The sequence below is a fragment of the Mesoplodon densirostris genome, chromosome 19 (genome assembly GCF_025265405.1).
Source record: "Mesoplodon densirostris isolate mMesDen1 chromosome 19, mMesDen1 primary haplotype, whole genome shotgun sequence".
In the NCBI taxonomy this organism is placed as follows: domain Eukaryota; kingdom Metazoa; phylum Chordata; class Mammalia; order Artiodactyla; family Ziphiidae; genus Mesoplodon; species Mesoplodon densirostris.
In genome coordinates this window covers 3,147,055-3,163,502 of record NC_082679.1, presented here as the reverse complement: position 1 = coordinate 3,163,502, position 16,448 = coordinate 3,147,055, and the positions used below count along the sequence as shown (strand labels likewise).

General features: G+C 42.5%; 1 protein-coding gene across 1 annotated transcript in view; it reads left to right on the top strand.

Moving 5' to 3' along the window:
- Nucleotides 1-14,576, top strand: part of NLRP13 (NLR family pyrin domain containing 13) — a 31,795-nt gene extending 17,219 nt beyond the window's left edge. Inside the window, exons 6-10 of the mRNA XM_060085055.1 lie at nucleotides 2,142-2,309; nucleotides 3,604-3,774; nucleotides 7,996-8,166; nucleotides 11,028-11,198; nucleotides 14,402-14,576. Of these exons, the coding sequence (XP_059941038.1) occupies nucleotides 2,142-2,309; nucleotides 3,604-3,774; nucleotides 7,996-8,166; nucleotides 11,028-11,198; nucleotides 14,402-14,576 (856 nt within the window). The remainder of the gene's footprint in view (nucleotides 1-2,141; nucleotides 2,310-3,603; nucleotides 3,775-7,995; nucleotides 8,167-11,027; nucleotides 11,199-14,401) is intronic.
- The last annotated feature ends 1,872 nt before the right edge of the window (nucleotides 14,577-16,448 follow it).

Here is a 16,448-nt window from a genome sequence, read left to right as displayed (position 1 = left end):
TTTTTTTTTTTTTTGATGACAGCCGTGAGTTATCTATTGGCCAGAAAGTAAGCTAGATGCACAGGAGAATAAAATAAAGGGACTTACATTCATGAAGCTGCTACTTAGGCAAAGTAGATTGAAATTCTAAAAAATGGCCATCTGCTGCAGCAGTAGGTGGCAAGTTGATCAGAAGGGATTTGACCATTCTAGAACACATTGTTTTAGAGCCATTAACAACTCAATTATTGTCATGAATATGGCGTTAGAATTCAATTAGTATATGACATTCCCTTGTAAATGGCATCCTTTATTTCTGCTTGGTTTGTTTGAAGCTGAACCTTTAATAGTTTAGGTATCACAACGGCAACTCAGATGGGGGGGTTCTGGCATCACCTCTACAGAAAGTTGTATAGTGTGATTTTCTGAGAGGAAATACCCACAAAACATAGAAGATGGAATATTTAGGGTACCATTGTGAAACTAAAAGTGATGATTCAAAAAAAATAATTCATCTCATAATTTTAACTAAAAAAGGGCAATCAATGTTGCACTAGAGATACATGTAGACAAATTCCTTTTTCCTTAAGACGTTTAAGGTGGACTGCTTTTTGAGCCAAATATGAAGGAATAGAAAATTTCTAGGGCATGGTAGGGGCAAAGTGTTTGAGAAGAGCTAAAGGTATGTGGAGTCCATGAGACGTGCTCTGTGTCTTAAGGAAAGGTGAGTCATTTGTGGTACAGCATTTATTCATTCAATAGGTATTTATTGAGCATCTGTTATCTGTCCTGAGGTTATAGCAGTGAACAGAACAGGTCATTCTTGCCTTCATGGAGCCTACACTGAGTTGGAGAAACAAACTTAAATAATCAGGATGGTATATGAGATGGTGACATCTCCCAAAGCAGAAGGAAATCAGTTCAGCAACTCAGAAAGGGTGTGAAAGAAGGAAGCTTTGCACTTTTAGACAGGGGAGGCCCCCTCTGCCTTCCCTATCTACCTGAAAGATATTTGAGTAAAGGTCTATACATTGGATATGAAGCATAATTGGGGATTGAAACTTAGTGGTCCTATAGCATGCTGCAAGGAGAAATGACAGATTCTCAAATCTGGCTCAAAGATAGGGAAGAATTAGCAGGTGGAGGTCGACCTTGAGGGAGAAGCCAGGGAAGAAATTAACTGATAAAGGACACAGCAAGTAGTACTTAGAGTGGAATTTGAGATGGAATTTGGTCAGATGGTCTGGAGTCCAGGACAACTAACTCTATCCTACTCTCCCTCCACCATTCTCAAGGTCATGCCTCAAGGTCTAAAAATCAGATGCAGCCACTGATTCAACGATTTAAGAGCAGAAGAGTTGACAATGATGTTTGTCCTCACACTTCTGTGTGTCAAGGGAACTGGATCAAATACACGGGTGGCAGGCTTAAACAGCCTTTGATGTCCTTTTCCTTTCTTTCTTTTTTTCCCTTCTATTTTCATTCTATAACTTAGTTCTCAAGATAAGGAGAAACAAGTTCAAGAACAAAACGAGAGAGTTGTTCTCACCAGTCCTCTCTGGGTTGGTGTGGGATGGGTGGTCACCTCCCTAGAAGAGGGTCGGCAGCCCCAGGACATCTTACATTAGATCTGAGGAGGAGTGGGGAGAGGATGGATTCCTGACTTCATACATCCAACTGAGCTTAGTGATCATATTTGAGATTGCCTTTTCAACATTTTAGTACCACGACTCAAATCAATTTTTGGACTCCTCTTATGTTTTTTTAAATAATTAATTAAATTTATTTTTGGCCGCTTTGGGTCTTCGTTGCTGCACGTGGGCTTTCTCTAGTTGTGGCGAGCAGGGGCTATTCTTTGTTGCGGTGCGTAGGATTCTCATTGCAGTGACTTCTCTTGTTTCAGAGCACGGGCTCTAGAGCACAGGCTCAGTAGTTGTGGCGCACGGGCTTAGTTGCTCCGCAGCATGTGGTATCTTCCTGGACCAGAGCTCAAACCCGTGTCCTCTGCATTGGCAGGTGGATTCTTAACCACTGTGCCACCAGGGAAGCCCCTCCTCTTATGTCTTGTACATCATCCTTGAGGTTGTGTACGTGTGTGTTAGAAAGGAAAGATGGGGAAGCAGGCTTCTCTCCAAAACTTTCTCACTGCCTCTCTTCCTCAGGTGCAAGTCGGTGTCTCCTGTGAAGATTCTGAAGGAGCTTGTCATCGTGCTTCATGGTAACCACAAGCTGACCCACCTGGATCTGAGCTCTAACAACCTAGGAATTACTGTGTCCAAGATGATTTTTAGAACTTTGAGGCACTCAGCCTTCAACCTCAAGTATCTGTGGTAAGTCTTGGCTCTTCCAGATCTGTCCCCAAGATCACACATTGGTTTGATGATTCACTGGGAGGACAGGAGTCAACACTGCAGAAAAAGAATACAGAGAAAGACTAGCAAAGAGGAAAAAAATGCATGGGTGTAGAGCAGTTGTTCTCAAATTTTAACGTATATCAGAATCACTCAAGGGGGCATGTTAAAACACAGATTCCTGGAATCCACCCCCAGGATCCAGCAGGTCTATTGAGGGGCCTGATAATTAGCATTTCTAATAGACTCTGAGGTGATGCCGGACTGTGGACCACACTTTGAGTTGCACTGACTTGAAAGGGCGTAGCCGTCTTGTCTTTGAAGGGATGAGAAACAGGGAGAAATCAGCTCTTGTTCATGGATCGGGGCGGGGGGGGTCTCTAAACAAAGACCACTCTTCCCAGGAGTAACTGCCTATCCTGGGGCCTCTTTGATAGGTTGGAATCGTGTGGCCTCACCCCTACGGTTTGTCATCAGCTGTTTATGGAACTCAGCAAGAACTCAAGTCTGAAATTCCTCAGCCTGGGGGACAATGATCTCTCTAATGTTGAGCTGAAAAGACTGCAGGGGCCCACTGGGATGTCCAAGTGCCCCCTGAAGGAGCTGTCGTAAGTCCTCCTGCTTTTTCAAAAATACTTCCTTTGCAAGTTTGGGTGGCAGTGTGGGGTTGGCAGTGGGACTGTATTTTGGGAGCCTTGGGGATCCCCCTGTTGATCCCCCATCCCACTGACACAGTCTTGTCATCTTCATCCTTCTCACCATTCTCCTTAGGGCTCCATCTCAGCCAGCTTTGCCTTCACCTTGATCTTGGGCATCTTGACCATCAGCTTCTTTTGTATAACTTCCTTAGGCTTCTGCCAGCCTCCTCTAAACACAGCAGTTTTCAGCGAGGGCCAGTTTTGTCCCCACTGGGAACATTAGGCAGTGTCTGGACACACGCTTGTTTTTCGGTGTTGGGAAGGGGAGGGTGCCCCTGGCATCTAGTGGGCAATCTAGTGCTCCTGGCATTGACCAGGTGTGATCAGTATCCTACAGTGTACTGGAAGGCCCCATACAATCAAGAATGATCTGCCCTAAAGGTCAGTAGGAATGAGAATGAGAAATCTTACCTTTACCCACATTCTCCTCCATGAAAATTATGTTCCTTATCTAATTTAACTTTTCCATGATTTTGGGTCCCAAAGGACCCAAAGGCCCAAGGGACTGAGAGTTTGAGAAGGAGATAGGAAACCGGGCATAGCTGTGGCTCACCTTGCACCTTCATCTCCCACAGCCTGGAGAAATGCAACCTGTTGGCGGCCCACTGTCAGGACCTGGCCTTGCTTCTCATCAGCACCCAGGGAATGACTCGACTGTGCCTGGGAATTAATCAGCTCCAGGATGATGATGTGAGGCTGCTGTGTGCTTCCCTGACTCACCCCAAGTGTGTCTTAGAGAGACTGGTGTAAGTTCCTCCTCATTCGGTGTCTGGAAATGACCCTCCGTGGGGTTAGGCATTGAAGAAGACAGTGGCTCCTTCATTCGGGATCCAGTTATGTTGTTGAAAACTAACATTCATGGAGCATTTACTCAATGTGCTAGTCATTGCTCTAAACATAGGTTCTGAGTAGCATCCCCAAATTTGTTGAATCAGTCTCTGGAGATTGTGACAAGAAATTCAATTCTAACAGGGACCCCAGGAAATTTTTTTAAAATATTTATTTATTTATTTGGCTGTGCCAGGTCTTAGTTGCGGCATGTGGGATCTTCACTGCAGCGTGCGGGATCTTTAGTTGTGGCATGTGGGATCTTTTTTTTTTCTTTTAATTAATTTTTATTGGGGTATAGTTGCTTTACAACGTTGTGTTAGCTTCTACTGCACAGCAAAATGAATCGGCCATACATAGACATATATCCCCTCCACTTAGGACACTACAGTGCATTAAGTAGAGTTCCCTGTGTTATACAATACGTTCCCATCAGTTGTCTATTTTATACATAGTATCAATAGTGTATAGGTGTCAATCCCAGTCTCCCAGTTCCTCCCACTCCACCCCTTCCCCCTTCATATCCATACGTTTGTTTTTTACATCTGTCTCTCTATTTCTGCTTGGCAGTTAAGGTCATCTATACCATTTTTCTAGATCTACATATACGTGTTAATATATGATATTTGTTTTTCTCTTTCTGACTTACTTCACTCTGTATGACACACTCTAGGTCCAAAAAAAATTTATTCTAAAATTTTAGAAAGAACTATGTTATGCATTCATTTAAAGACCTCCATTATATAATCTTAATTTTCTGTCACTTAAGCTTAGCATTGCTTGCTTAAACCATTTGTTTGTTTTGTCAATCCTTTTTCTACTCTTCTCCCTACCTTAAGCTATTTCAAGTGTTTATCTTACTAGGCTCATTGAAGGGAACAACTCTTAGATATTGTAATTCTCTTGGTTTGGGTTTTATTTATTTTTATTTTTATTTTTATTTTTTTTGCGGTACACGGGCCTCTCACTGTTGTGGCCTCTCCTGTTGTGGAGCACAGGCTCCGGACACAGGCTCTGCGACCACGGCTCACGGGCCTAGCGGCTCCATGGCATGTGGGATCTTCCCAGACCGGGGCACAAACCCGTGTCCCCTGCATCGGCAGGCAGACTCTCAACCACTGCACCACCAGGGAAGCTCTGGTTTTATTTTTATTTCTGTTTTTTTATTGCTTTATTCATCCTACTTTCTTTACAGACTCCTTTAATTCTGATATTCTTCTTGCTTTGTGAGTTGAATGTTTCAATATTCTTCCTCCATATTCTTTCATGTTTTTTGTTTTCACAGCTTTGTATGAATAATATGCAAGATAAAGCATTCCAAACACCAACACCATAGCTCTGGAGGGGATTCAGGACATCATCTTCCCTGAGGCTTGGACGCCACCTCAGGGGCGGGTGGGTGCCAAGCGTGGTGGATCAGGCTGCCAACAGCAGGCCACGCTGGTGCCCTTGGGAGCTGGGCCCTGTGTCTCATGTGGGATCTTTTAATTGATCTTTAGTTGCGGCATGTGGGATCTTTTAGTTGCAGCATGTGGGATCTAGTTCCCTGACCAGGGATGGAACCCAGACTCCCTGCATTGGAAGCGTAGAGTCCTAGCCACTGGACCACCAGGGAAGTCCCAGGACCCCAGGAAATGATGATGCTTTAGTCAACTGATCTCTAAGCTCCTATCTCCAGATACAGAGCTGGCGCCAAGGTTGGGGGTGGTTAAGATAGACAAGCTTTTTGAGCGTGTGGAGGATGCAGTTTTAGGAGTGAGATACAAACAACAGCAATAGTTCAGATATGAAAAAACAAAAAGTGGGATGAGTAGACGAGATACAGTGGTGGGATTGGTTTCTCCTAAGGTCTTCTCCCACCAACCTACCTGAGGAGGTGGCACTTGAAGCAGAGACTTGAAGAAAGTCGGGGAGGAAGCCACAAGCAGAGAGAAGGGATAGGAGGGCAAAGGTTCTGAGATTCGAATGAGCTTGGAGGTGTTGTACAAGGAAACTAGTATGGCCGGAGTCCCGTGAGAGAGGGGATAACGGGAGAAGATGAAGCTGGAGAGGCAGCAAGATGCCTGAATACGCCCAGGCAGCATAGGATTTTGTGCTTTTTTTGGAGGTTTGACAGTGAGATACTCTGAAAGATCATCCAGGCTGTTCTTGAAGGATGGACTATAATGAGGGGCAAAAGTTTGAGAAGAAGCAAGTGCCTATACCCCAGGCAAGAGGATAAGAGAGAGCTGGCTTGGATGAGGTGTAGGACCTCAGGGTATATTTGATGATAGAGCCATGGGAACTTCCTGATGGGTTAGGGGTGGTTTAGGAGGGAGAGGAAGCAAGAACACCTCCAGGTGATGGACTTAGGCTGCTGGGTGAAGGGTGGTGCCATTTTATGACATGGTGAAGACTGACTTGGGTGTGAGGAGTTTGGATTGGGACATAGAGTGGAATGCCTGTGAATTAACCATGCAGAGATGTTACCGGAGCAGGTATATATAGGACTGTAGGACTCAAGGGGGTCGTTGGGTAGGGATGAGAGTCCACATGCAGTGGTGGATGCCAAGCTGATTACAGAGATATTTTGTTCTTTAGCTACACTCTGCTTCTCGGGGGCAGGTGTGGAATAGATGGAAAGTTGAGTTTTCCTGGGGTTGGATATCATTCAGGTGAGTATAAAAGACTGGAAAAGCCCAAGGTCCTTAGGGGCATCCAAGGTGGTGATTACGGTGAAAGGCCATGGAGTCTGAGCAAAGAAACCAGTGATTAGTACTCGCCTATCCCTAAGCCTCAAAGAACCAGAATGTTAATAGGCCATTAATACATATATAATAAGAACTAATATTATACATGTTCAATTGTTATGCTAATAATATATAATAAAATAATAATTATGCTTACACCATATACTTTAATATATTACATTTACTATGATGTATATTCATAATAATAATTTATGCCATATACTTTGTTATTTTATTGTTTTTGGCCATGCCCTGTGGCTTGCGGGATCTTAGTTTCCTGACCAGGGATCAATCCCAGGCCACAGCAGTGAAAGCACCAAGTCCTAAGCACTGGACCACCAGGGGCTTCTTCCATATACTTTCATATAGTACATTTACTATGATATATATTAATATTAATAATATACAATAAGATGATACATAATATAGCCTATTATATAACTATTATATGTAATATTTATGTAATAAATATGTTATATAATAACATGCACTACCTATGTCTGCTATATAATACCTATAGATCTATTATATAATTACATAATCTAATACCTAATATATAAATAAATGTTAGATAACTATTATAATAAACCTGTAATCTGATATATAACATCTCTATTACATATCTCCTGTAACCTGTACTGCACCCTTGCCAAGTACTGTCCCATGCTCCTATAACAGACCATAGTCCCACTTCAGAACGGAGGAGGTGGAGGCTGAAGGGAATAACACAGCTCACCAAACAACACTTGGTAATGGCTGAGTGGCCTTTGAACCCACATCTGACTGGCTCCAGCACCTGGGGTTCATCCTCAGCTGCCTCAAAGCTATTTAAAATATTTTCCCTCTATTTAACATTTTTACTTAAAAATTAAAAGAAATTCTTACATTAAACTTTATTTTTTTAACACGTAGGAAGCTGCACATACTTAATGTATACAGTTTGGTGAGTTTGGGGATAAATACACACCGGTGAAACCATCACTACCATCAAGGCCATGAACATATCCATCACCTCCCAAAGTTTCTTCCCACCTCCTTTATTACTACGGTTTTTGGTGTGTGGTAACTTTTAACATAGGCTCTTACACGATTTTAAGTATACAGTGTAGTTTTGTTAGCTGTAGGCATGGTCTAGGCGGTATAATAGATCTTCAGAAATTAGTTATCTCCCGTAACTGAAACTTAGTATCCTTTGACCATCATTCCTTTATTTTTTTAACCCAATCATGACTGACTAGCACATTCTTGGTGTGCGCATTGCACAAAACTGGACCGAGAAAGGCTATGTATGCACAGCTATCCGGCACGTCTTGGACTCGGGTCTAGGGAGACCCGTGGGTGACCTGGAGGGAGGGGCCTTGCTTTGGGCTTTTCTCCTGAGCATCTGTCTCTGCGGTTCTGACCCCACAGGCTCTGGTCCTGCCAGCTTGGTGCAGCCAGTTGTAGACATTTGTCAGACGCTCTCCTCCAGAATAAGAGCTTGACACACCTGAATCTGCGGAAGAATAACCTGGGAGATGAGGGAGTGAAGTTTCTGTGTGAGGCCCTGAGTCGTCCAGATTGTAACCTGCAGAACCTGAAGTAAGTTTCATCCACTTCCCTCTGGGTTAGTGGCTGAGAGGAGAGTCATGTGGCTTGACCTGAGGTCCAGATGGGGTTTGCGTCCTGGGTGTGGTAGCCAGTCCATAGAGAGGCTGGTTTTGCTGGAGGTGGGGGCATGTGGGTAGGTATTGGTGCTGGAGGGGACAAGATGGCATGACTGTTAAAGACCAACCACAGAGGTCTTGGGGGTCGCCAAGACCACCCCACGGGTTTGGTGATTCACTGCGAGGACTCAAAGAACTCAGCATGCAGTCGTATTCGTGGCTGTGATTTATTATTTATTCTGTGAAGGGAAATAGCAAAATCAGCAGAGGGGAAAAGTTGCCTGGGTTGAGGTCCAGAGGAAACCAGGTATAAGCTCCCAGGAATTCTCTCCCAGCGGAATCACCCAGGACACACTGCTTTCTCACAGCAAAGAGATGTGGCAATACACGTGCAATGCCATCCACCAGGGATGCCCATGACAGACTCGATACTCAAGACTTTGGTTGGACACTGCTTATGTGGACACCTTCTGCCCAGCACACATCAAGAGTCTAGACCTCCACGGGGAAAGCAGGTGTTCAGCATTAACCATGCTGCTTGCACAGCTTAGGCACAGTGAGTCACTCTGAGCAGAGAATCGGGGGAACCGTCCTGAAATCCACGTTCCCAGATAGCAGCCGGGGCCAGGCTAGCCTTGCCAGCAGGGCTTTCTATGGACAGGGGTCAGGGATGCGAGGCTAGCTCTTTTCTATACAATGTGCTATTCCGTTTCTGATACAGAAGTCAGAAGTCTCCGTAGTTTGCCAGTCATAATGGAAGTGATTTTGTATATTTGTCACTTTTGTAATCCTTCCATAGGCCTTTGTGCATATATAAATTTTTATAAACTCAGCATTTATTAACATGAAAATGTCCACCCCAAACAGCGTATCTGAGACTATTCCACATCCATACATAACAACGTTAACCTTTTTATGACTACGTAGTAATTTGTTGAATGAGTATTCTATTTATATAAGAAGTACCCTAGTTGTTTCCAATCTTTCGGAATAGTTATAAAAGTTATGCAGTGTATCTGTGTACCTGTATCATTTGGACATATGTAAATATACTTATAGAGTAAGTTCCTAGAAATAGAATGGCTGGATCAAAGGGTATCTGCAATCAAAAATTTTTTAATTTATTTTTTTTGTTGGGCCATTCTTAAAAATTTTATTGGAGTACAGTTAATTTACAATGTTGTGTTAGTTTCAGGTATACAGCAAAGTGAATCAGCTATACATATATTCACTCGTTTTTGATTCTTTTCCCATATAGATCATTACAGAGTATTGAGCAGAGTTCCCTGTGCTATACAGGAGGTTCTCATTAGTTATCTGTGTTATGTACAGTAGTGTGTGTGTGTCAATCCCAATCTCCCAATTTATGCCTCCCCTCCTTTCCCCCCGGTAAACATAAGTTTGTTTTCCACATCTGTGACTCTATTTCAGTTTTGTAAATAAGTTCATTTATACCATTTTTTAGGATTCCACCTATAAGCAATATCATATATTTGTCTTTCTCCATCTGACTTACTTCCCTCAGCATAACAATCAAAATTCACACACACTGCCACATTGTCCTTCCCTATATTACACTGCCACCAGCCAAGAGCACCTGTTATCCACACCTTCACATACAGTGTTACCAAACCTCCTTGATCTTTGTCAGTTTGAGAGGTAGAAAAATGATGGCTCAACCTATTTTTATTCTCCCATGGAAATACTGAAACTTAGGCAAAAGTAGACAGAGTAGTATTTAATCTACTCCATTACCCGACTTCAACAAGTATTGATTCACAGCCAATCTCCTTTCATCTAAACCCCCAAGCTTATTTTGGGTCCAGGCCCGAGGGTCATATACTTTCCTTGGTAAACTCAAAGTCCTTGTATATTTGCATCCTGTGAATAAGAATGGACTTGAGCAGCTTTCAAATGTTGAAAACCATTTGTGTAAACTTCCAAATGAAAAACCTTTTGATAAAACTTGACTATTTTTTTCCTATTGGGTTTTTGGGTTTCTTTTCCTACTGACTTGTAGGCATTCTTCGGTAGGGAAATGGAGACCTTTGGGGTATAATTTACACAGGTTGTTTATCTTGCTGGCAGTCCCCTTAGGCCTGGCTCTTGAGAGTTTTAACCATGTGGACATTTTTCATGAAGCCAAACTTTTCCTTTTATGTCTTAAGGATTTTTGCCTTATGTACACCTCCTACTTAAGGTGGCATTCTTTAGTTATTTCATGTCTCTCTCCTCCCCTTCTGTGTATCTTAGTTTCTCTCTGTGTCTCTGTTCTCTTTCATCTCTGTGTCTCTCCCTTTCCACTTGCCCATCCTTTAATTCTCTCTTTCTCTCTCCAAGTGTTTACCTGGATTACTCAGCTTGAACTTATTTGGTATAATAATTCATTCTCAGGAATTTAGATCTGCCCTTAAGTGAGAGTCCTGCTGTCGTTTTCAGCTCAAATGTTGAGCTCAAAGGTGGAAAAACGTGTTCTCTGTTAGCAAAAGAGTCTGGGTGCTCTGGTGGTCAGTGTCCCAGAGAGAGGCCCTTCACATAGACAAGCCTGTTGATGGCCTGGGGAGGGAGGGAGAGGGCTCCATGGCTGTTCCTTCTACTTTCTTCTTTTCACAGGTAAATAGATCACCCAGGGGTTCAGACCTCCTAACCAGCACCCTCCTCCTTCTAGGGCTCGGGAGAAGAAGTCTGGTTTTGGCATCTTTCTTCCTTAGAAGAAAGTGAGGTGGGCTGAAATATACGGAGACTAAGGATTCAAGGATTACTTTTCCCTCTTTCGTATGTTTTTTTATTTTGCAGCTTGTCAGATTGTTCTTTCACGGTGGAGGGCTGTCGGGAGCTTACTCACGCCCTCAAGTACAATCGTAATGTGAAAATTCTGGATGTTGGGAAAAATAATGTCCAGGATGATGGGGTGAGAGAGCTGTGCAGGATTCTGAAACGTCCAAGTTGTGCACTGGAAACGCTTGGGTGAGTCGCTACTTTTCTTTTTTTGTTGTTGTTGGTTACTTTTTATTCTGGTAATATATTGAATTTACAGAAAAGGTGCAAAAGTGATACAAAGAATTACCCTTAACCTTTTAACTAGAGTCAGCGATAGTTTACATTCTGCCTGAAAGATTTATTCTATAATCTCTCATCTCTCTCATCTATCTGTATCTATCTCTGTCTATCATCTATGTATACATCTCTTATCTATGGATATATGTTACAATCCCTATCTACCTACCTACCTATCATTATTTATCTATTATCTATCTATAGCAAGAGTCAATGTTTTCCTTTTTGTGGGAAGTCCCCTGTCTCTACTCTTGGGCTGGGGAGGGAATAATAAATCGTTCCTTGTTGGCGGAGTGGGGGTGTTGGTTAAGAAGGTGGGAAATGATGGACATGTTCTCCTTTTAAGAATATCTTCTGCTTGACAATAAGCTCCAAGTTTAGAGAAAGTGTTTAACTCTTATTAGCCCCATCCTTGATCTATTGTAAATATTATTTCTTTTAATCAGTACATTTTGGAGAGTAGGTCCCGGGGAGGGGGGACAGTGTTACATGTTTTCTACCCTGTGAATCTTTCCCATCTAAGGGGAAGACTGATTTTTAACCACAATGTGATGCATTTATTTGCTCAGCAAACTAAGGTGGCTTAACCTCAAGTAATAGGATGTTTGGTGAAACGTGGCTCAGATGATAGCAATTTTTCACATAGGCAATGGCTCTGGTTGTTCTCACAAACTGCCTAGGTGCTTGGGGAAAACTGTGCTGAGGAGCTTAGGCCCTGAGGCTTGAAACTTGAGTTCTTGCCCCTTAAAAGAATGGGGCAAAGCTCTTGGCAAAGGGTGACAGCGTATACAAGGGCTCAGAGGTGGATTTTGCAGGGAAATTTAATAACATGTGGTTGGAACCGAGTGATAGGTGTAGGGAAAGGGGATAAGACTATGTAGGAAAAAATTCTGTAGGGCCAGGTATCGCTTGAATGCTTACTGTGTGCTTGGAAACGGGAAGCATGTTACAATCATCACTTCATACTCCAGCATGGAGGCATGAGGAGGTTGCTACTTTTATACCCATTTTACTGAGGAGGAAACTGAGTCAAGGAGCTCATTTAGCTAAATTAAGATGGGGACAGGGACCTAGTCCAAAAGCCAATTCCTTTTTCTTCCAGCTTTATTGAGATATAATGGATACATAACATTGTGTATGTTTAAGGTGTACAGCCTTCGGATTAGATACATTTATCTATTGCAAAATGATGACCACCCTACGTCAGGTAACACCTCCATCCCATCACAGAGTTGCCCTTTCTTTTTGGTCATGAGAACATTTAAGATTTATGCTCTTAATAACTATCAAGTATATAAAACAGTATGTTAACTATAGTCACCATGCTGTACATTTGATCCCCAGAATCTATTCATCTTACAACTGGAAGTTTGTACCTTTGGACCAATATCTCCCCTTTTCCCCCCTTCCCTCATCCCTGGAAACCACCATTCTACTCTGTTTCTTTGAGTTTGGCTTTTTTAGATTTCACATATAAGTGATATCGTACAGTAATTGTCTTCCTCTGTGGAAAGCCTGCTATTTGTGACATGGATGTAATTTGAGGGCATTATGCTAATTGAAATAAGTCAGAGGCCATTTGTTTTTCACCACATTTCTATCCTTCAAGAAGCATCTTCAGGTGCAATATTCTTTATCAATATTCTTTAGCCACAAGATTTATACAAGTCAATCAGGGTCATAGGTATGCTTTTAAAATAATGAGGTCTGGTTTTAAGCCCTCTGTCTATCTAAGCTCTTCTCCCCAGAGGCAGAAAACAGTAAAACATCTGCCAAAAGTTACTGCATTGTCTTCAAGGATGAATTCTTTCCTGATACTCGGTTCACTTCCATCCAGTCTCATTCTCCAGTGTTGTAGCCTTAAAGCAGCTCCCTGCAGGTCCCATATTTGTGTACACTGGGTTCCATCTTTACCATCTAGACCAGGGTTTCTCAATCTCAGCACTACTGATATTTTGGGCTGGGTAATCCTTGGTGGTGGCAGGCTGTCCTGTGCACTGTAGGATGATGAGCTGCATCCCTGGCCTCTACCCACCAGATGCCATTAGCACTTCCCCAGTCTTAAGACATCACCAAATCTCTGTGGGGAAAAATCACTCCTGATTGAGAAACACAGGCCTAGAAGACTGAAGGAACACTATTAAAGGAATACGATCAAGGTCAATGATATATAAATAGTGGTAAAAGCCCTTCTGGGGGTGTTAGACCTGAGAGGTTGGTGCACACCTGTTTGACACTGGAGCCCGTGTTTTTCTCATCATGCTCTTCCTGTCCAACAAATGGTGCCTTTATCCTGAAGCACCCCTGGCGTCTACCCAACCTCTTCCAACCTATGGAAACACATCCCTTCTCTCTACTCTTTGCACATCAAATTTTGCATGAATAGCCACAGACCACATTTCTTTATAGACTTAGATGGAAATTTCCACTGTGTTAAACTGATGTAATACATTTTGTCACTTTTGTTTTTGTATTCCTAGTAGCTAGCCAACTATATTTTTATTTTATTTATTTATTTATTTATTTATTTTTTTTGCGGTATGCGGGCCTCTCACTGTTGTGGCCTCTCCCGTTGCAGAGCACAGGCTCCGGACGCGCAGGCTCAGCGGCCATGGCTCACGGGCCCAGCCGCTCCGCGGCATATGGGATCCTCCCAGACCGGGGCACGAACCCGTATCCCCTGCATCGGCAGGCGGACTCTCAACCACTTGCGCCACCAGGGAGGCCCCCAACTATATTTTTAGATTTTTGTATCGTTAAATTTAGAAATAAGGTGGAAGAAGTGTCGTGTAGGGGTAGTAATGCTATTTTAGTCCCTTCCAGGGCCTTTTAAATGAACGCATCCACTTTAGACTAAAATTGTTTCTTTCATGTTTGGGCAGGCTAAGCTTCAGTTTCCTCATTTGTCAGATGGGGTTTAAGATGTCCTCTACCTTTTAGAGGATTGGTATATGGATTAAGTGAGTTACGTGTCAGCACTTGGAAACGTGTCTGGTGTGTGTTAGCCAGTCTGTTTCAGTAGTCTATTCCCCCTAAATCTTGAATCACCTTTTATTTCTAATTTCTCTGTCTTGGGGGACCACCTTTCACGCTTCTGTCCCACTCACCCCTAGGTTGGAGAAATGCAATCTGACACCTGATTGCTGCTGGCCTCTGTCCTCAGTTCTCGGAAGCAGTAAAAGCCTGGCTAATCTGAACCTTCTAGGGAATGACCTGGGGCCAGAGGGAGTCAACACGCTGTGGACGTCCTTGAAAAAATCGACGTGCAAACTACGGAAACTCGGGTAATCCCTGCTGACATGGGGAAGCAGCTGCCGAGATGGGGATGGATGGGATGATGTTCTAAAGTGAGCATGCAGGTTATCCTGTGTTCAATTTCCTAGGGCGATGATGGCCAACAGAACTCTCGGTAACGAAGGAGGTGGTCTGTATCTGCCTTGTCCAATAGAGTAGCCACTAGCCGCGTGCAGGTACTTGAAACGTGCTTCGTGTGATGGAGGAACTGACTTTTAAACTTTATTTAGGCTGAATTAACTTAAATAGCCACATGTGGCTACTGACTACCCTATTGGATGGCGTGGTCCTATAGACGTGTTTGTATTTTGGCAGTGAGTCCCCTCAATTTTCTCATTTTAGTACCTACTCTGTTTCACTCAACAGACATTCACTCAGCAAATTCCTTTTCAGGGCTGACTATGCGCCATGTAGTCAGTGGGAAACAAATGGTCATGAGCCTTGTCCTCAGGGGTGTGGATTCCTCTTAGGGAGATGGCAAATCTGAGACATATAAAAGCAGTGTTAGTTGCCATTAATGCTGTGAAGGAAACTCCAGGTTGTGGTATAGAAAACAAGGGTGATCAGGGTAATAAGGGAAGTCTCGTCTCTGATGGTGTCATTGATCTTGAGTCCCAACGAGGCTGAGAGGGAGGAATCCATGTTTCAGGAGGGAAACGTGAACAGTGACTGGAGGTGAGGGATAGTGCGTTCTAAGGAAGTTGCAGTAGCATGTGCAAAGGCTCTGAGGTTGGACCAAGCTTTGTGTTACCCTTGGAGGTGTTGAAAGAAGAGCATTACTCTCCACCTGATTGAGTATTCTGGAGATGAGATCAGAAAGGTAAGCAGTGGTTTTATTTATTTATTTTTTTTGAGAAAGACATTAAACTAAGCACATTTTAGCAGAAATCCTCTTGGATACCAAGGAACCTTGCCTACTTTGGGAAGTTGGTCAAAATCTGTACATTGAGGATTTTATATTACTAAATTCACGCCTAGGTCATACATTTAAAAAAATTGAAGTACGGTTGATTTACAATGTTGTGTTAGTTTCAGGTGTAAAGCACAGTGATTCAGTTTTACATTACTGTATCTACATCTATTCTTTTTCAGATTCTTTTCCCTTAAAAGTTATTACAAAATATTTAGTATAGTTCTCTATGCTATACAATAGGTCCTTGTTGTTTATTTTACATATAGTAGTGTATATATGTTAATCCCAAGCTCCTAATTTATCCCTACCACTTTGGTAACTGTAAAGTTGATTTTCTACCTCTGTGGGTCTATTTCTGTTTTGTAGATACAAGTTCATTTGTGTGTGTGAGTGTGTATACACACATATATGTGTGTGTATATATTTTTTTTCTTAAGATTCCACATATAAGTGATATATTTGTCTGACTTACTTCACTTAATATGATAATCTCTAAGTCCATCCATGTTGCTGCAAATGCATTATTTCATTCTTTTTTATGGCTGAGTAATATTCCATTGTAATATGTGCCACATCTTCTTTATCCATTCATCTGTTGATGGACATTTAGGTTGCTTCCATGTCTTGGTTATTGTAAATAGTGCTGCTATGAACATAGGGGTGCATGTGTCTTTTTGAATTAGATTTTTCTCTGGATATATGCCCAGGAGTAGGATTGCAGGATCAGATGGTAACTTTAGTTTTTTAAAAGAACCTTCATACTGTTCTCCATAGTGGCTGCACCAATTTTTTTTAAAACATCTTTATTGGAGTATAATTGCTTTACAATGGTGTGTTAGTTTCTGCTTTATAACAAAGTGAATCAGTTACACATATACATATGTTCCCATATCTGTTCCCTCTTGCATCTCCCTCCCTCCCACCCTCACTATCCCACTCCTCTAGGTGGGCAC